Below are 20,066 nucleotides of genomic sequence, written 5' to 3'. Positions count from 1 at the left end.
TACCAGGAAGCCTCCTCAATACTGGAACTGCTCCCCTGTCACCACTGAGCCCTCACCACTCAATGACCCTCTATGTGTGTGTGTGCATTTCTGCCCATGAAGCTTCTGGATTCGTGTGTGTGCGTGTGCATGCCTGCCACTTGCAGGGCACATGTGTGTGCATTTTGCACCCGTAGTGCATGCATTAGCCCCACCCTCCTTCTGCTGTCTGCTCACATGCCCGTGCATGCCTGTCAGGGTTGTGGTGTGGCTTCTCCAGCCAGGCAGGGGCCCTGAATCCACACTCACCATGGCCGAGGGAGGCTCCCGCAGTCCCTGCCAACATCACTCTCTGCTTACTGCCTGAGAGAGGAGGGGCTGAGGGCCAGGGTCCTGTTATACATGGGGTCCCTGGAGATGCCGTCCCTGGGGGGTCCCCAGATACTAACGAGCCCCCCAGGGCTCAGGCTGGAAACACCCTGCAGGCCTTTTCCCTCCTGGAAACTGGAGACCTCAGGGTCTGCTTCCCCAGCCCACAGGATCTGATGGCAAAAACAAGTGGGAAAACGACTAACGACAATTTCTATTTTTGGATGGTGGCCCCAAATGCACACCTCACTCCGTCCATTCTCCCCAGTGACCTTCAGGGCCCAGCAGGTGCTGGACAAGGCTGCTGCCCAAAGGAAAGTGTGCCGTCTATACTCCTCTCTCAAAGGGGGAAGGAAGAAGTGCATCATTTTGATGTTATTCAGTTGCTCATATGTGTCTGACTCTTTGCAACCCCACGGACTGCAGCACACCAGGCTTCTCTGTCTGTCACCAACTCCCGGAGTTTGCTCCAACTCATGTCCATTGAGTCGGTGATGCTATCCAACCATCTCATCCTCAGCGTCCCCTTCTCCTCCTGTCTTCAATCTTTCCCAGCATCAGGGTCTTTTCCAATGAGTTGGTTCTTTGCATCAGATGGCCAAAATACTGGAGCTTCAGCTTCAGCATCAGTCCTTCCAGTGAATATTCAGGTTTGATTTCCTTTAAGATTGACTGGTTTGATCTCCTTGATCAAATAGAAGACTCTCAAGAGTCTTCTCCAGTACCACAGTTTGAAGGTATCAATTCTTTGGCTCTCTGTATTTTTTATTTTCTAGCTCTCACATCTGTATATGACTTCTGGAAAAACTATAGCTGTAACTATACAAACTGTTGTCAGCAAAGTACAGGAGAAAAGCAGAGAGATAGCTCCAGAAGCAATGAAGAGGCTGAGCCAAAGTGGAAACAACGCCCAGTTATGAATGTGTCTGCTGGTGAAAGTAAAGTCCAAAGCTGTAAAGAACAATATTGCATAAGAACCTGGAATATTAGGTCCATGAATCAAGGTAAATCGGAAGTGATCAAACAGGAGATGGCAAGAGTGAGCATCAACATTTTAGGTGTCAGTGATGTCCAGCACTTTTGAGACCCCATGGACTCTAACCATCCAGGATCCCTCTTGTCCCCAGGCAAGAATACTGAAGTGAATTTCTACTTCCTTCTCCAGGGGATCTTCCCAACTCAGTGATCAAACCTGCATCTGCTACACTGGCAGGTGGATTCTTTACTGCTGACCCACCTGGAAAACCTTTGGCCAATATCTCTCACATTATTTTCCCCTCCATCAGTTCCTGGTAACCACCACTCTCCTCTGTTTATGAGTTCAGCTTTCTTAGCTCCCCCACATAAGTGAGATCATGCAGTATTTGTCTTTTGATGTCCAATTTATTTCACTTAACATAAATGATGACCTCAAGGTCCATTTCTGTTGTTACAAATGGCAAGGTTTCCTTCTTTTTCATAACTGAATAATATTTCAATATGTATATATACCATATTATATATAATATATATACATATATATAGCATTATAAATATTTCTTCTTTGTCTATTCATCCAATGCCAGATGGTTAGGCTGTTTCCATGTCTTGGCTATTCTGAACATTGCTGCAATGAACATGTGAGTCCAAGCTGAGCAATTTAACTTCACGAGTTAAATTTCTCAACTGTACGTGAGTACAGTCTCATGATTTTTCATACCCACCTGCTGTACACCTACAACCCCTTTCATAGTTGAAGTTCCCCCAGAAGCGGACACTGAGACAAGGATTTGAGTGTAGGTAAGAAATACCTGGAGTAACAGGCAAATTTGGCCTTAGAGTAGGGAATGAAACAGGGCAAAGGCTAATAGAGTTTTGCCAAGAGAACGCACTGGTCATAGCAAACACCCTCTTCCAACAACACAAGAGAAGACTCTACACATGGACATCACCAGATGGTCAACACTGAAATCAGACTGATTATATTCTTTGCAGCCAAAGATAGAGAAGCTCTATACAGTCTGCAAAAACAAGACCGGGAGCTGACTGTGGCTCAGATCATGAACTCCTTATTGCCAAATTCGGACTTAAACTGAAGAAAGTGGGGAAAACCACTAGACCATTCAGGTATGATGTAAATCAAATCCCTTATGACTATACAGTGAAAGTGAGAAATAGATTTAAGGGACTAGATCTGATAGACGGAGTGCCTGATGAACTATGGACGGAGGTTCATGACACTGCACGGGAGACAGGGATCAAGACCATCCCTGTGGAAAAGAAATGGAAAAAGGCAAAATGGTTGTCTGAAGAGGCCTTACAAATAGCTGTGAAAAGAAGAGAAGCAAAAAGCAAAGGAGAAAAGGAAAGATATTCCTATTTGAATGCAGAGTTCCAAAGAATAGCCAGGAGAGATAAGAAAGCCTTCCTCAGATATCAATGCAAAGAAATAGAGGAAAGCAACAGAATGGGAAACACTAGAAATCACTTCAAGAAAATTAGAGATACCAAGGGAACATTTCATGCAAAGATGGGCACAATAAAGGACAGAAGTGGTACGGACCTAACAGAAGCAGAAAATATTAAGAGGAGGTGGCAAGAATACACAGAAGAACTGTGCAAAAAAGATCTTCATGACCCAGATAATCACGATGGTGTGAGCACTCACCTAGAGCCAGACATCCTGGAATGTGAAGTCAAGTGGGCCTTAGAAAGCATCGCTACGAACAAAGCTAGTGGAGGTGATGGAATTCCAGTTGAGCTATTTCAAATCCTGAAAGATGATGCTGTGAAAGTGCTGCACTCAATATGCCAGCAAATTTGGAAAACTCACCAGTGGCCACAGGACTGGAAAAGGTCAGTTTTCATTCCAATCCCAAAGAAAGGCAATGCCAAAGAATGTTCAAACTACCCCACAATTGCACTCATCTCACACGCGAGTAAAGTAATGCTCAAAATTCTCCAAGCCAGGCTTCAGCAATATATGAACTGAGAATTTCCAGATGTTAAAAGTGGTTTTAGAAAAGGCAGAGGAACCAGAGATCAAATTGCCAACATCCACTGGAACATGGAAAAAGCAAAAGAGTTCCAGAAAAACATCTATTTCTGCTTTATTGACTATGCCAAAGTCTTTGACTGTGTGGATCACAATAAACCGTGGAAAATTCTGAAAGAGATGGGAATACCAGACCACCTGACCTGCCTGTTTGAAACCTGTATGCAGGTCAGGAAGCAACAGTTAGAACTGGGCATGAAAAAAAAAAAAAAAAAGCACCGGACATGGAACAACAGACTGGTTCCAAATAGGAAAAGGAGCATGTCAAGGCTGCATATTGTCACCCTGCTTATTTAACTTATATGCAGAGTAGATCATGAGAAACGCTGGGCTGGAGGAAGCACAAGCTGGAATCAAGATTGCTGGGAGAAATATCAATAACCTCAGATATGCAGATGACAACACCCTTATGGCAGAAAGTGAAGAAGAACTAAAAAGCCTCTTGATGAACGTGAAAGAGGAGAGTGAAAAACTTGGCTTAAAGCTCAACATTCAGAAAACTAAGATCATGGCATCCGGTCCCATTACTTCATGGCAAATAGATGGGGAAACAGTGGAAACAGTGGCTGACTTTATTTTTCTGGGCTCCAAAATCACTGCAGATGGTGATCGCAGCCGTAAAATTAAAAGACACTTACTCCTTGGAAGGAAAGTTATGACCAACTTAGACAGCAGATCAAAAAGCAGAGACATTACTTTGTCAACAAAGGTCCGTCTAGTCAAGGCTATGGTTTTTCCAATGGTCATGTATGGATGTGAGAGTTGGACTGTGAAGAAAGCTGGTCACCGAAGAATTGGTGCTTTTGAACTGTGGTGTTGGAAAAGACTCTTGAGAGTCCCTTGGACTGCAAGGAGATCCAACCAGTCCATCCTAAAGATCAGTCCTGGGTGTTCATTGGAAGAACTAATGTTAAAGTTGAAACTCCAGTATTTTGGCCACCTGATGTGAAGAGCTGACTCACTTGAAAAGACCTTGATGCTGGGAAAGATTGAGGGCAGGAGGAGAAGGGGACAACAGAGGATGAGATGGCTGGATGGCATCACCAACTCGATGGACATGGGTTTGGGTAAACTCCAGAGGCCTGGCGTGGTGCGGTTCATGGGGTCACAAAAAGTCGGACATGACTGAGCGACTGAACTGAACTGAACTGACGAGTTGTTTTGTTATTTTCTTACTGTTGATTTTTGGAAGTTCTCTATATGTTCTAGATAAAAATCTTTTGTTAGATATTTTCAAATGTCTTAACTTTTCACTCTTCTAACTGTATCTTTCACAACACAGAAATTTCTAATTTTAATAAAGCCCAGTCAAAACACTTTTTCTTTATGGATTGTGCTTTTTTTTTTCCTTTATGTATTGCTAGGAATTGCTTGCCTTATTGTGTGAGACTTGACCTCAATACAATATTGAATAGATGTGGTGAAAGGATACATCCTGGTCTTGTTTTACATTTTAGAGGGAAAACTGTAAATCTTTCACCATTAAATAAAGGGTTAGCTGTAGGTTTTGGGTAGAAGTATATCAAGTTGTTCAGTTCAGTCGCTCAGTCATGTCTGACTTTTTGCAACCCCATGAACCGCAGCACGTCAGGCCTCCTTGTCCATCACCAGCTCCTGGAGTTCACCCAAACCCATGTCCATCGAGTTGGTGATGCCATCCAGCTATCTCATCCTCTGTCATCCCCTTCTCATCCTGCCTTCAATCTTTCCCAGCATCAGGGTCTTTTCAAATGAGTCAGCTCTTCACATCAGGTGGCCAAAATACTGGAGTTTCAACTTTAACATCAGTCTTCCAATGAACACCCAAGACTGATCTCCTTTAGGATGGACTGGTTGGATCTCCTTGCAGTCCAAGGGAACTCTCAAGAGTCTTCTCCAACACCACAGTTCAAAAGCATCAGTTCTTCAGTGCTCAACTTTCTTTATAGTCCAACTCTCACATCCATACATGACCACTGGAAAAACCATAGCCTTGACTAGACAGACCTTTGTTGACAAAGTAATGTCTCTGCTTTTTGATCTGCTGTCTAAGTTGGTCATAACTTTCCTTCCAAGGAGTAAGTGTCTTTTAATTTTACGGCTGCGATCACCATCTGCAGTGATTTTGGAGCCCAGAAAAATAAAGTCAGCCACTGTTTCCACTGTTTCCCCATCTATTTGCCATGAAGTGATGGGACCGGATGCCATGATCTTAGTTTTCTGAATGTTGAGCTTTAAGCCAAGTTTTTCACTCTCCTCTTTCACGTTCATCAAGAGGCTCTTTAGTTCTTCTTCACTTTCTGCCATAAGGGTGTTGTCATCTGCATATCTGAGGTTATTGATATTTCTCCCAGCAATCTTGATTCCAGCTTAAAAATGGGTAAAACAGGGACTTCCCTAGTGGTCCAGTGGTTAAGAATCCACCTTGTAATGCAGAGGATGCTGGTTTGATCTCTAATCCAGGAAAATCCCACATACCATGAGGCGACTAAGCCTGCATTCTCTAGAGCCTGTGCTCCACACAAGAGAAACCACCACTATGAGAAGGCTCACACCACAACTAGAGTGTAGTCCCTGCTCACTACAACTACAGAAAGCCCACATGCAGCCAAAGAAAGACCCAGTGCAGCCAAAAATAAAATAAATTTTTTTAAATGGACAAAACACACAGGGCAAACATTTCACCAAAAATGATATACAGATGGCAAATAAACAAAAATACAGTCAAATCATTAGCCATTAGGGAAATGCATTTAAAAACCTCAATTGGATACATCTGTGCATCTAATAAAATGGCCAAAGATAAAAATAAAACAACAAAAACAACAAAACTTGCCGATACCACGTGCCAGTGAGGATGCAGAACTGGAAGCTTCAGACATCGTTGTAAATGCAAAATTGCATGTAGCCTCTCAAAAACAATGCAGAAGTTTCTTATAAAGTTAAACATCTTTACCATCTGAGCTAATAATTCCACTTCTATGTATTTTTCCTAGGAAATGAAAACATACATCCACACAAAAACCTATCCATGAAATGTTTATGACAGCCATATTTAAAGCTGCCAGAAACTGGTCACAATGCAGATGTCCTCCAATAAGTAAATGGTTAAACGAACTGTGATATATCCTTACGGTGGAATACTACTCAGAAATGAAAAATAGAAACTACTGAAACACGGAAGAAAAGCTATGACAAACCTAGACAGTGTGTTAAAAAGCAGAGACATCACTTTGCCAATAAATGTCCCTCTAGTCAAGCTATGGTTTTTCCAGTAGTCATGTATGGATGTGAGAGTTGGACCTGAAAGAAGGCTGAACGCTGAAGAACTGATACTTTTGAACTGTGGAGTTGGAGAAAACTCTTGAGAGTCCCTTGGACAGCAAGGAGATCAAACCAGTCAATTCTAAAGGAGATCAACCCTGAATATTCATTGGAAGAACTGATGCTGAAGCTGAAGTTCCAATACTTGGCCACCTGATGCAAAGAGTAAACTCACTGGAAAAGCCCCTGACACTGGAAAAATTGAGGGCAGGAGGAGAAGGGGGCAACAGAGGATGAGATGGTTGGATGGCATCACTGACTCAATGGACATGAGTTTGAGCAAACTCCAGGAGACAGTGAAAAACAGGGAGGCCTGTCATGCTGCAGTCCATGGGGTTCTCAAGGAGTCAGACAAAACTGAGCGACCGAACAACTGAAACATGAATCAAAGGAGGTAGAGTGATGGTTTGGTAGTTGTTTCCACAGAATTCCTGCTTTCACAAAACTGATAACCCTTAAATTTACCCCACCCCACCCCCATTTCCAGAGCAGAGACTGATTGCTTTAAGAAATCAGCACATTCTTTTTTTCTTTTTGGTGGTAAAGCTGAATTAGCTGATGCACATATCAAAGGCATCAAAAACTTAAAGATTGTTGAAAGGCAAAACCCAACAATTTTATTTCCAGATAGCAAGTTGCCCTTGCATACAAAAAACAAAGAAGTTTATTTGGTGGTCACTGCATGATTCTTGAAACCAAATTCCAGATTGATGATACTGATAAAAGATGATAGTTATTAATTAATCCACGTTCACTTCAATTCAGCTCAGTCGCTCAGTCGTGTTTGACTCTTTGCGACCCCATGAACTACAGCATGCCAGGCTTCCCTGTCCTTTACCAACTCCCAGACCTTACTCAAACTCATGTCTATTGAGTCAGTGATGTCATCCAACCATCTCATCCTCTGTCGTCCCCTTCTCCTCCCACCTTCAATCTTTCCCAGCATCAGGGTCTTTTCAAGAGTCAGTTCTTCACATCGGGTGGCCAAAGTATTGGAGTTTCAGCTTCAACATCAGTCCTTCCAATGAATATTCAGGACTGATCTCCTTTAGGATGGACTGGTTTGATCTCCTTGCAGTCCAGGGAACTCTCAAGAAACTTTTCCAACACCACAGTTCAAAAGCATCAGTTCTTCGGTGCTCAACTTTCTTTATAGTCCAATGCTCACATCCATATGTGACTACTGAAAAAACCATAGCCTTGACTAGACAGACCTTTGTTGGCAAAGTAATGTCTCTGCTTTATAATATGCTGTCTAGGTTGGTCATACCTTTTCTTCCAAGGAGCAAGCGTTTTTTAATTTCATGGCTGCAATCACTATCTGCAGTGATTTTGAAGCCCAAAAAAATAAAGTCTCTCACTGTTTCCATTGCTTCCCCATCTGTTTGGCATGAAGTGATGGGACTGGATGCCATGATCTTAGTTTTTGAATGTTGAATTTTAAGCCAACTTCTTCACTCTCCTCTTTCACTTTCATCAAGAGGTTCTTTAGATCTTCTTCACTTTCTGCTATAAGGGTGGTATCACCTGCGTATCTGAGGTTATTGATATTTCTCCCAGCAATCTTGATTCCAGCTTGTGCTTCATCCAGCCCAGCATTTCACATGATGTACTCTGCATATAAGTTAAATAAGCAGGGTGACAATATACAGTCTTAATGTACTCCTTTTCCTATTTGGAACCAGTCTGTTGGTCCATGTCCAGTTCTAACTATTGCTTCTTGACCTGCATACAGATTTCTCAGGAGGCAGGTCAGGTGGTCTGGTATTCCCATCTCTTTCAGAATTTTCCACAGTTTATTGTGATCCACACAGTCAAAGGCTTTGACATAGTCAATAAAGCAGAAATAGATGTTTTTCTGGAGCTCTCTTGCTTTTTCCATGATCCAGTGGATGTTGGCAATTTGATCTCTGGTTCCTCTGCCTTTTCTAAATCCAGCTTTAACATCTGGAAGTTCATGGTTCACATACTGTTGAAGCCTGGCTTGTTGAGCATTACTTTGCTAGCGTGTGAGATGAGTGCAATTGTGGGGTAGTTTGAACATTCTTTGGCATTAACTTTCTTTGGGATTGGATTGAAAACTGATCTTTTCCAGTCCTGTGGCCACTGGTGAGTTTTCCAAATTTGCTGGCATATTGAGTGCAGCACTTTCACAGCATCATCTTTTAGGATTTGAAATAGCTCAACTGGAATTCCATCCAGTTATCCATGCTAGCCCCCTGCAAACTAATTTACCTTGGTAAAAATGATCATATATACATAAATGAGTATCTATTAGTACTGATACCTCCTTCTCACTCCCCATAGAATTCAAGTTCTAGTTTCAGCCACCTTATGGGTTAAATGTTCTTGGTCTAACAGAGAACCATTTAGATGTTGTCAAGCAAGATTTTCTTTATTTGATGGTAACAACAGAGACTACAGTTTACTACTTAAACCAGCAGTTAATAGTGACCTTCTATGCAGTCAGAGTAACTAAAAGCAGCTGTGAAAACTGCAAGGAAAACTAGAGACAGGACAAGAGGCAGTGAAAGCCTGACTGCTGCAAACTGGTACACACCCCTGCATTTCAGCAAGCGCAGGGAAGCCAAAGTCACTGACTGCTCTCCTCACTAACTTGAATTGACAGTTTCTTCTCCAACCATCTTGTTACTGGTCACATTCCACTATATCTCGTTAAATATAAAGAATCAGTCTCCATAGTAAAATCATCTTTTCAGAAGAACTATACACAATACATTCAAAATCACTGTTTTTTCTTCATCTTTTTTCCTTGAACTTATAGGTGGTTGAGTCTCTTGTGTTTCTTCTTTTTCACCAGATATGGGCCGTTTGAAAACTATTTCATTATCTTTATCATCATCGTTCATTTTAGCCACTTCAGACTTTTGTTTCTCCAAAAATGTTGGTGTACAAATTGGTGTGGGACCCTGGCTATCCACAGCCTTCTCAGGAGTGTTAGGAGTGACTGAAGCTGCTTTCTTCTTCTTACATAAAACCTTTCTGGAATTTTGAGGACCAGTGTTTAAAGCATTTTCCTCATTTTTATGTAAGACCTTAACCAATGAAGGGAAACTATAATCAATTCTCTTTTTAGCCAGTCTCCTCCTGAGTAATTTTTCCTCCTTTTTAAACCACTCCTCCATCTATAGCTTTTAAAGAAGCTACCGATTCTGATTGTACCATTTCACTGCTGGATATGATGGCCTTTTAAATGGTATATGCCACTCTCTAAAAAGTTCTTCATGTACCTTTTCAGGTGGTATAAAATGACACTTCAAGAGCCTTTCACCAAAAAGGTAGCTGTTCATTGTCTCAGCAGTTATTTTAGTAACATCTTCAGACTCAAGCTCCACAAAGCCATAGCCTTTGCTATTTCCAGTCTTTTTTACTCCCGGACAGTCTGAATTTTGTAACAGTGCCAAACTGGAAGAAATATACTCGGATTTGGGTTTCATAAAGTGATGCTGGTAAGCAAACCTGAGCCACCTCCTTTTTAAATTTGGCATCCTCCTGCGGGTTTAGGGACAGGAGTGGCTTAGCTGGGTCATCGAAGGCTGCCGTTCCACCAATTTATACGCAGATGAGAAATCAACACATTCTATATCCCATTGCCATAGTGATTGGCTAGTACAGTGGTGCTCAAAAGCAATTTTTCATTGCTTGGCAATTGGCAACATCTGGAAGCATTTTTGGTTATCACACTGGAGGAGTGCATGCTGTTGGTATCCAGTGGGTGGAGGCCAGGGATGCTGTTAAACATCCTACAGTGCACAGGACAACCTTCCACAGCAAAGAGTGATTTGGCCCTAAATGCCAATGGTACCAACATTGAGGAACCCTAGGCTAGAGGATAAATATGTGACCCAAGTGAAGTCAATACAAAATCAACACCAAGACTAGAAGCTTCTCAACTCTCTGGAATGTACAAGATGGTCTATGATCCTTACACCTATTTTGTTAACACAGAGAAGGAAGATCAGAGGTGGAAGTGGGAAGAGAAGCCAGGTTGAGTACCACGTGGAACCTGGGGATGAAACTGATACTCAGGGAAAAATCTGTAGAGATGAGTACCTCAGTCCAAATGAGGTCAAATGTTGACCTCATTTGAGCCACTAGATCAAATCTCCCCTGAAGCAGATCCTTTTCAGCTTATGAACTGATTGGTTTTTTTTGTTTTAGCTAGCTGGGTAGACTTTTGTGTTACCTGAAACCAAGAGTGCACCAGTTGACAGGGGGAACCAATGAACATTAAAGTTCCCCTTTCCTGGAGGAGCCCGGTATAAACACAGCCTTGTCTTGTGCACAGTTATCTGCAAGACATAAAAACCCATTCAAGCTGGAGTACTTATTAAACGATGCACCAGTCTCTCCAAACCCCAAGGAAGCATGAAGTATAGTTGAGATCCGTGCAAAATCAGACTTAGGCACTTAGAAGGTAATTAATAAATACCCACTGATGGCAAAGCTGTGGTTTTTGCAGTGGTCATGTATGGATGTGAGAGTTGGACTATAAAGAAGGCTGAGTGCCAAAGAATTCGTGCTTTCAAATTGCGGAGCTGGAGAAGACTTTTGAGAATCCCTCAGACAGCAAGGAGATCAAACAAGTTAATCCTGAAGGAAATCAACACTGAATATTCACTGGAAGGACTGATGCTGAAGTTAAAACTCCAATCCTTTGACCACCTGATTCGAAGAGCTGACTCATTGAAAAAGACCCTGATGCTGGCAAAGATGGAGGACTGGAGGAGAAAGGGGTGACAGAGGATGAGATGGTTGGATGGTCTCACCATTTTGATAGACATGAGTTTGAGCAAACTCCAGGAGATAGTGAAGGACAGGGAAGCCTGGCATGCTGCAGTCCATGGGGTCACAAAGAGTCAGACACGACTTAGCGACTGAACAACGAACAACATTGATGTCAATGGAATATATGTTCAATTAACTGGAATTTCCATTTGGAAATGAAGTACTCCCTCCAACATCCTGGAACCATTTGAGTGCTCATCTCTAATTCTCCGATAGAATCTGATCCTCCCAAAGAAGACTGCATAGCTCCAGTCTTCTGCTGTTTTCTCATCAGTACCCAGCACCCCAAATTGCCCATCAATATTTCTCCATCTCTCTTGGCCTTAGTAGCTCCACCAAATGATACCTTTCTTGGTGTCCTCATTTTAAAAACATTCTCAAGCAAGAATCATTGGCTCAACTTTAGTCAGGTGGCCACCCCTAGTCCAATCAATGGAGTCATCCATCAAAAGAGGAAGCAAAAGTAGGTCAGCAAGTGAGCCAGATGGTTTGGTCCCAAGATGAGAGCTCAAGTTACCAACCAGGGTTCTTGGCCACCTTCATCAGTAGAATTGATCAGAGGCCAGATAAGAAATTCAGGCAAGGTTTTATTGGGATCCCTGTTGCAGCAGTGGGGAGTGAGAACAAACAACAGCTTCCCTTTACTTGCTCATTTCCCAATAGCAGAGAGGGGAGAGCTGGTTCCTTATATGGGGTAAGTGGGGGCGGGGGGTCCAGGGGTTGAGCTGGAGGGGTGGCTTAGGTGGTACCCAGCCCTCAGGTGGTATTGTGTGCAGGAGGCATGCACAATACCCTGTTCTTGCTCCCAGCTCTTCAGAAGCAGCAGTTGGGGTTTTCTGGTCTTTTTGTATCTTATTGTCCATAATTTGCCCCTTGTATACATACATGCCTGCAGGTATTTTTAGTCCCTTACAGTTTCTTTGTATTTTGTTGCCCCAGGAGAGGTTTGTCTAGGTGCAAGCACTGCAGGAAAGGGTCCCAGGTCCCGTGTCTCGGCCTGTCTCAAAGTTAATGCTGAAGAGACCAAAACCCCACACTACCAGCACCCCTCCTTACCTAGACACACAACAATAACACTGAGTGTTAACTATTCCTTTATTAGGTGGTGAGGGAACAGGGGGCTGTACAATGCAAGGCCTGGGGACTTAGCTACACAGGGATTGTGACCAGAAGCTATATTACAAAAATAGCCTACAAATACTTCTATTTTGCCCTGGGGCTGGGCCAGAGGAGTACCAGGAAAAAGAGGTGCCAGGCAGGCAGCTCCTTCTCTTCCTGCAGGCCCATTGTTTACAGGGAGACAAAGTAGAATGCACACATCTCCCCTGGTCCTCATATTCCCACCAGCCACCCCACCCTTCCCAGTTCCCAAAGGAAGAAGGCCCACACCCTAGGATGGGGGTGGGGGGACTGTGGGCGGGCTCTCTGGGCCAGAGGGCAAAGCTCTAGAATAAGTTCCATCTGGAATGCAGTGAAGTAAGGGAGGTGGAGCAGGGAGGAGGCTCCCAAGTCTCACCCGACCCCTAGCCCCGGAGGGTGCGCCCAAGGGTGCCTACTTGGTACACACCAGGGTCGTGTACTCAGTACACAGGAGCCCGGTCATGCCTGTGTACTTGGTACACAGAATCCAGCTTGGCCGAATGGGCCCACAGACTCAGCCCCACGGGGGCACTGGGGGGGTTCGCAGGGGGGCAGAGAGCATCTCCATATATATATTTTGTAAAAAATAATAATAATAATAAGTTTGTTTAAATGAATTTGTTTCTATACAAAATGTAAAAAAAAAATAATAATAATCCACTTGTGTCAGAGCAGGAGGAGTGAGAGAGGGAGGCCAGAGAAGGCAAGAAAAGGGGGGAAGAGAGAATGAGGGTAGGGGGGTATTGGCCACAGGATGAGGGTAGAGGCAGGAGGATGTCCTAGACTCACCACAGGACCCAAGGGTGAGGGTCAGCCTGCACCCCTTATAAATAAAGGAAGACTGAAACCCTAGGCTGGTGACCTATCTTGGTCACACTGCAAGGAGAGTGGGGTGCAAGAGAAAACAAGAGACAGAATGAAATGGACTAAAAGGGGAGACAGAGGAATCATGATGGGATGCCCCTTCAGCCTCCCCAAATCCAGGAACTGGGGAGTCCTCAGGCCAACACTTGCCTCTTGGGGGTGACTTCAGGCTGGGGCCCTAGCTGGGTCTGGGCCTGAGCAAGAGCGCCAGGGACAGACAGGGGGAGCGGCTGGGCCGACAGCGACCCAGCAGCTGTGGCCGTGGCCCCGGTGGCAGTGGCCGGGCTGGGCGTGGAGTCAGACCAGTCCGAGAGTGAGGGTGGGGAGGGGCTGGCCCAGTGCTCGGGGGACTCGGGGGATGGGGTCAAGTAAGGGTGCTCGCTGGGGACCCGCAGGAAGCGGGCCTTGGGGGGGCTGCCGTGGGCCCCAGCCACTGCGGGGAATTCCTCGCCGTGTCCTGGGGCGGCCAGGTAGGGCGGGGGCCGCTCCTGGGGGGACACGGGATTCCCGGGATTCAGCAGCTGGGGTCCCGGGGCCAGCGGCAGCAGGAAGGAGGGGCCTGGAGGGGCGGGTGGGGGCAGCCGGGCCCAGTCGAGGGGTACGGCCACGGGGTTCAACAAGCCCAGGCTGAGCACACAGCCCCCAGGGGGCTGGCGCCCTAGACCCGCCCGGCCTGCGCCACCCAGCTGCGCCAGAGACACGGCCGTGGCCGTGGCGGCCGCGTAGGGCCCCTCGAGGGGGAAGCCGCCTGGGGACGCGGGGGGCCCGCCAAAGGCCCGCGGGGAGTCCAGCGAGTCCACGGGCGAGAGCGTGACCGAGCTGTCAGCCAAGGGCCCCGGGCAGGCCAGCGTCAGCTTCTTGCCGCGCCCCCGGGTGCCCTGCGGCCCCAACCCCGCCTTCCCCGGGGGCCTCCGGCTCTTCTTGGCCCCGGCCTGCGCCACCTTGAGGCCGGGGAGGAAGGCCCCGGGCGGGCAGAGCAAGGGCCCCAGGCCGTGGGGGCCAGGCGGGCTGCGGGGCCCGCTGGGCTGGTCCAGCAAGCGCACGATGTCCTGGTGCAGCCTTTCCTGGGCCACGTCCCGGGGCAGCCTGTCCAGGTGGTCTGTGATCTCCCGGTTGGCAAAGTGGTCCAGCAGCAGCTTGGCCGCCTCGAAGCTGCCCTCCCGAGCGGCCAGGAACAGTGGAGTCTCTTCCTGTGGGGGCCCGGGAACCCAAAAGATGTCAGGGTCACGAGTCAGGTTAAGTCCTGCCTAACATCACAGAGGCCTCTAGTGTCTGAGGGAAACAGAGCTAAGAGTTCATACTCTGCAGCCAGACAGACCTTGATTGGAATCTCAGTTCTGCCTGGGGGTAAAACTGGGCAAGTTCTTTCCTTAAAGCCCTGTTTATCCAGCACCTATTAAGAAACTTCAGGGCCCAAAGCCAGGGTGAGGTGAGTGAGGCACTCACCTTAGGCACAGAATTTAAGGGGGTGGCGAAAAATTCTGTTATCAAAATAAATGGTATTTAATGCAGTTTTTAAAGTTAAGATTAATGGAAAAAAAAATCCATAACAAATATAGCATGGAAATTTTAGATAAAGATGGAATCTATCCCTGCATTCTTTTGAACCTCATTTTTCCATTTGTGAAATGAGAGTAATACCACCTTGCAAGGGTTTTCAAACAACAGTTATAATAGCTATCTTTTGTTGAGGATCCACTAAGCACTTTACAAAAGGATTAGCTCACTGAATCCTTGGAAGAAGCGATGAGGTGGGTACTGTTGCTTCTCCATTTCAAAAATGTGAACAGAAGTTCAGAAGAGTTAAGTAACTTGCCCAAGGTCACCAGCAACTGCCATCCACTTCCTCCTCTGATCCACTATTGGAACCTCTTGGGCCCTGATCCCACACCGGAACGCTGGCTACAGGCAGGGTGAGTGTCCCCACTAGCCTCCCCCAGTCTCCTCTCTGCTACCTGTGGCAGCTGTGCCAAGGCTGAAGGTGATCCAAAGGCTGGGGCTCACCTTGCTATCCTGCATGTCCTTGTTGGCTCCGTTTTTGAGCAGAGCCAAGGTGGCCTCCACGTTGTTGACAGCTGCAGCCCAGTGTAAGGCCGATTTTCCTACGGGAAGTGAGGAGAGGTCAAGGTCAGGACCCAGCCCACTAGCTGCCCCTCCCCCACAGGGGGGAACAGGAAGTGTCTAGAATATGGGCTGGGATGGGGGGGAGGGGAGGGGAGGCTTACCAGAGTATCTGAGTACCTGTGTTTGGGTCCACGTGTGCACTTTCCATATTTGGTGTAACTTTCCATATTTGGGGCATATTATGTGGGCCTCACTAAGTTGTACATAGAGCTGTGCTGTCCAATGCAACAGCCAGTCACATGTGGTTCTTTAGTTTATATAAATTACAGAAAAAAAAAAAGAATTTCCCTGGTAGCCTAGTGTTTAGGATTCCAAGCTTTCATTGCTATGGCCCAGGTCCAATCCCTGGTCAGGGAACTGAGATCCTATAAGCTTCACAGCATGGCAAAAAATAAATTAATTAATTAAATTGGTGTCAAGACAGTTTAATGGGGAAGGGTTAACTTTCTCAACAGATCGTGCTGGGGGGCTTCCCTGGTGGCTCCACAGTAGAGAATCTGCTTGCCAATGCAGGGGACACAGATTTGATCCCTGATCTGGGAGGACCCCACATGCCTCGGAGCAACTAAGCCTGTGTGCCACAACTATTGGGCCTGTGGTCTAGAGCCCAGGAGCCGCAACTACTGATGCCCTTGAGCCTAGAGCCCATGTTCTGCAACAAGAGAAGCCACCACAGGGAGACGCCCACACACTTTAACTAGAGAGGAGCCCCCAGTCATTGCAACTAGAGAAAACCCACATACAGCAACGAAGACCCAGCACAGCCAAAAATAAATAAAATTATTTCTTTAAATGGTGCTGGTACAACTGGATCTCCACATGCAAAAGAACAAAGTTGGACCCCTACGTCACACCATATACAAAAAATAATTCAAAGTGAATCCAATATCTAAATGTAAGAGCTCAAACTATAAAACATTTAGAAAGAAACACAGGAGTAAATTTTCATGAGACCTTGAATTAGGCAAAGGATTCTTAGATATGACACCCAAAACACAAGCAACAATAACAACAAAAATAGATAAACTGGACAAAATCAAGATAAAAAACTTTTGTGCTTGTAAGGACATCATCTAAAAAGTAAAAAAGAAAACCTCTAGGGAAATTCCCTGGCAGTCCAGTGGTTAAGATTCCAAGCTTCCACTGTAGGGGGTGGAGGTTCAATTCCTGGTAGGGGAACTAAGGGACTGCCCGATGGCTCAATGGGTAAAGAATCTGCCTGCAATGCAGGAGACACAGAAGACTCAGGTTCAGTTCCTGGGTTGGGAAGATGCCTTGCAGAAGGGAATGGCAACCCACTCCAGGATTCTTGCCTGGAGAAGTCCGTGGACAGAGGAGCCTGGTAAGCTACAGTCCATGAGGTGGAAAGAGTCAAACATGACTGAGTGACTAACACACATAAGGACATCACCTAGAAAGTAAAAAGAAAACCTACAAGAACTTCCCTGGTGGTCCAATAGCTAAGACTCCAAGTTTCCATTGCACGGAGTTGGGGGTTTGATTACCGGTTGGGAAACTAAGATCCCATATGCCGTGGGGTGCAGTCCCCACTGAAAGAAAACCTACAAATATAATAAACCTACTGTATGTTTGATAAGAGACCTACCTAGAATATATGAAGAACTCTTATAACTCAATCATAAAAAGACAAATAACCCAATTTAAAAATGGGCAAAGAATCTGAATAGACATTTCTCCAAAGATATACAAATGGCTAATAAATTTAGAAAAATGCTCAACATCATTAGCCATCAGGGAAATGCAAATCAAACTACATTGAGATACTAAATCACATCCACTAGGGAGACAGTACAAAAAGACAGAGAAAAACAAGTTGTCAGTCGGGATGTGGTGACATTGGAACCTTTTTTATACACTATTGGTAAGAATGAAAAATAGGGCAGCCACTGTGGAAAACAGTCTGGCAGTTCCTCAAAAAGTTAAAAAGAGTTATCATGTGACCTAGCAATTCTGCCCCTAGGGATACATCCCAGAGAAATAAAACCATGTCCACACAAAAACTGATACATGAATTCCACAGCAGCATTATTCATAATAGCCAAAAGGCAGAAACAACCCAAATGTCCATCAGTGGATGAATGCATAAACAAGATGTGGTGCATTCACATAATAGAGCATTATTTAGCCATTAAAAACAAAAAAGGGGGTTTCTCTGTGTGTTCTAGTGGTCAAGAACCCAGTAGTTAAGAACCCTGCCACACAGGGGACATGGGTTTGGTCTCTGGTCTGGGAGGATCCTGCATATGGTGGAGCAACGAAGTCTGCGCAGCACAGCTACTGAGCCTGTGCTCGAGAGCCCGGGAGCTGCAACTACTGAAGGCCGTGACCCCTGCCGCCCGTGCGCCACAGCAAGAGAAGCCCATGCACTGCAACTAGAGAGTAGCCCCCACTTACCACAACTACAGAAAGCCAGCAATGAAGACCCAGAACAGCCAAAAATAAATAATTCAAAAAAAAAAAGAGGGAGTTCCCTGGTGACCTAGTGGTTAGGATTCTGGGCTTTCACTGCTATGGCTGGGGATCATTCCCTGTCAGAGAATTGAGACCCCGCAAACCTTACAGTAAGGCCAAAAAACAAACAAAAAGCAATACTGGTACATGCTATCATGTATATACCTGCTATATGCAGGCTCATGAACCTAGAAAACATCACACTAAGTGAAAGGAGCCAACCAAGATCACGTATTATGTGATTCCATTTATATAAAGTAGAATACACAAATCCTTATAGAGAGAAAGTACATTGGCAATTGTCTAAGGGCCACGGAAAATGAGGGGGTGTGGAGGGGTGATGGCTAAGAGGCAAAAGCTTCTTTTTCAGGTGATGAAAACATTCTAAAATTTATTGTGACAAAAATAAAATTAAATTTATTGTGATGATATTTACACAACTTTGTGGTTATACTAGGGGGCTCCCCAGGCAGCGCTAGTGGTAAGTGGTAAAGAACCCAGCTGCCAATGCAAGAGACATAAGAGATGTGGGTTGGGAAGGTCCCCGTGGAGGAGAACATGGCAATCCACTTCGGTATTCTTGCCTGGAGGATCCCAAGGACAGAGGAGCCTGGCGGGCTACAGTCCATGGGGTCACAAAGCATCGGACATGACTGAAGCCAACTTAGCACACACACAGGTGGTTATACAAAAAAAAAAAAAAAAAATCACTGGATTTTACACTTGAATGAACTGCATGGTATGTGAATTACATATCAATTCAGCTATTTTTTTTTAACGCAAAGCAAAGGTTAAAATATTCAATGAAATAAAAGACTCAGTTCTTTGTTCGCCCCAGCCACATTTCAAGTGCTCAGTAACTACCATGCATTGCCAATAGCTACCATATCAGACAGCACAGACCAAGAGTATTTCATCATCACAGTTCTACTGGTCAGTGCCCTTCTAGAACCATATTTCTAAAGCAGGGGTGATTTTCCTCTCTGGGGCATTTGGCAATGTCTGGAGATATTTTTGGTTGTCACACCTTGGAGGTGGGGTGCTACTGGGATCTAGTAGGTCAAGACCAAGAACGCTACACTGCACAGGGTGGCCCCCACTGCAAAGGATGATCCAATCCCCCAATGTCAGTGTTGCTGAGATTGAGAATACCTGGCTCCAAAGATGTTTCTGAGAGTCCAAGTGTGTCTGTGGTCATGTGAGGTTCTCTAGACACAAGGCAGGTTGCTGTTGGGCAAGCAAGCCACCTCCAAGCAAGAAGTGATCCCCACCTACATACTGGCTAATTTGCAAACTTTACACCAGTAGTCCAGCAGGTGGCACCAGTGTACACCCGTCTAACAAAGCAGATAGAAAGAAAGTGTCGGAGAAAGCACGCTTGCCTGCTTCGTCCTTCAGTCGTGTCCCACTCTTTGTGAAACCATGGGCTGTAGCCCACCAAGCTCCTCTGTCCATGGAATTTTCCAGTCAAGAATACTGTAGTGGGTTGCCATTTCCTACTCCAGGGGATCTTCTTGACCCAGGGATCGAACCCATGTCTCCTGTGTCTCCTGCATCGTCAGGCAAATTCTTTACCACTGAGCCACCTGGGAAGCCCCATGGGGAAAGGCACCTTTTTCTAAATCACTGCAGCACAATATAGGCTAATGGGTGTCATTTTAAAAAAAATAAATGTATGAGAGTGTAAGTCCATGTTGAAACCCTGTTATGAGTGCATGGGTTTCACTGACCGGGTCTCAGTGTGGGTATGAGTTCACACCAAGTTAGGGTCCCGGTGACACTGTCTCAGCCCACACCCACCGCTACCCCCCGCAGCCTACCGAGCTCATCCACAGCATTGACATCAGCGTGGCTGGCAATGAGCTCTTCCACCATGCCCTCCACCGCCAGGCGGGCTGCCAGGATCAGTGCCGTGGAGCCATCTGCCATGCGAGCATCCAGGTCTGTAGAGCGGTTCCGGATGAGAATCTAA

The 20,066-nt window shown here is 45.5% G+C and overlaps 1 protein-coding gene and 1 pseudogene across 1 annotated transcript in view; both read right to left on the bottom strand.

The window, feature by feature from the left end:
- Nucleotides 1-9,136: 9,136 nt before the first annotated feature.
- LOC110124567 (MKI67 FHA domain-interacting nucleolar phosphoprotein pseudogene) lies at nt 9,137-12,037 on the bottom strand (annotated as a pseudogene).
- Nucleotides 12,038-12,571: 534 nt separating this feature from the next.
- Nucleotides 12,572-20,066, bottom strand: part of NOTCH3 (notch receptor 3) — a 39,223-nt gene continuing 31,728 nt past the window's right edge. The window contains exons 31-33 of the mRNA XM_070462725.1: nt 19,915-20,062; nt 15,503-15,600; nt 12,572-14,688 (exon numbers count right to left, since the gene is read on the bottom strand). Coding sequence (XP_070318826.1) covers nt 13,633-14,688; nt 15,503-15,600; nt 19,915-20,062 — 1,302 coding nt within the window. The 3' untranslated portion in view covers nt 12,572-13,632. The remainder of the gene's footprint in view (nt 14,689-15,502; nt 15,601-19,914; nt 20,063-20,066) is intronic.

This window comes from Odocoileus virginianus, chromosome 3 (assembly GCF_023699985.2).
Source record: "Odocoileus virginianus isolate 20LAN1187 ecotype Illinois chromosome 3, Ovbor_1.2, whole genome shotgun sequence".
NCBI lineage: Eukaryota > Metazoa > Chordata > Mammalia > Artiodactyla > Cervidae > Odocoileus > Odocoileus virginianus.
The sequence above is the reverse complement of the archived record's forward strand: the minus strand, read 5'-3'. Positions and strand labels throughout refer to the sequence as shown.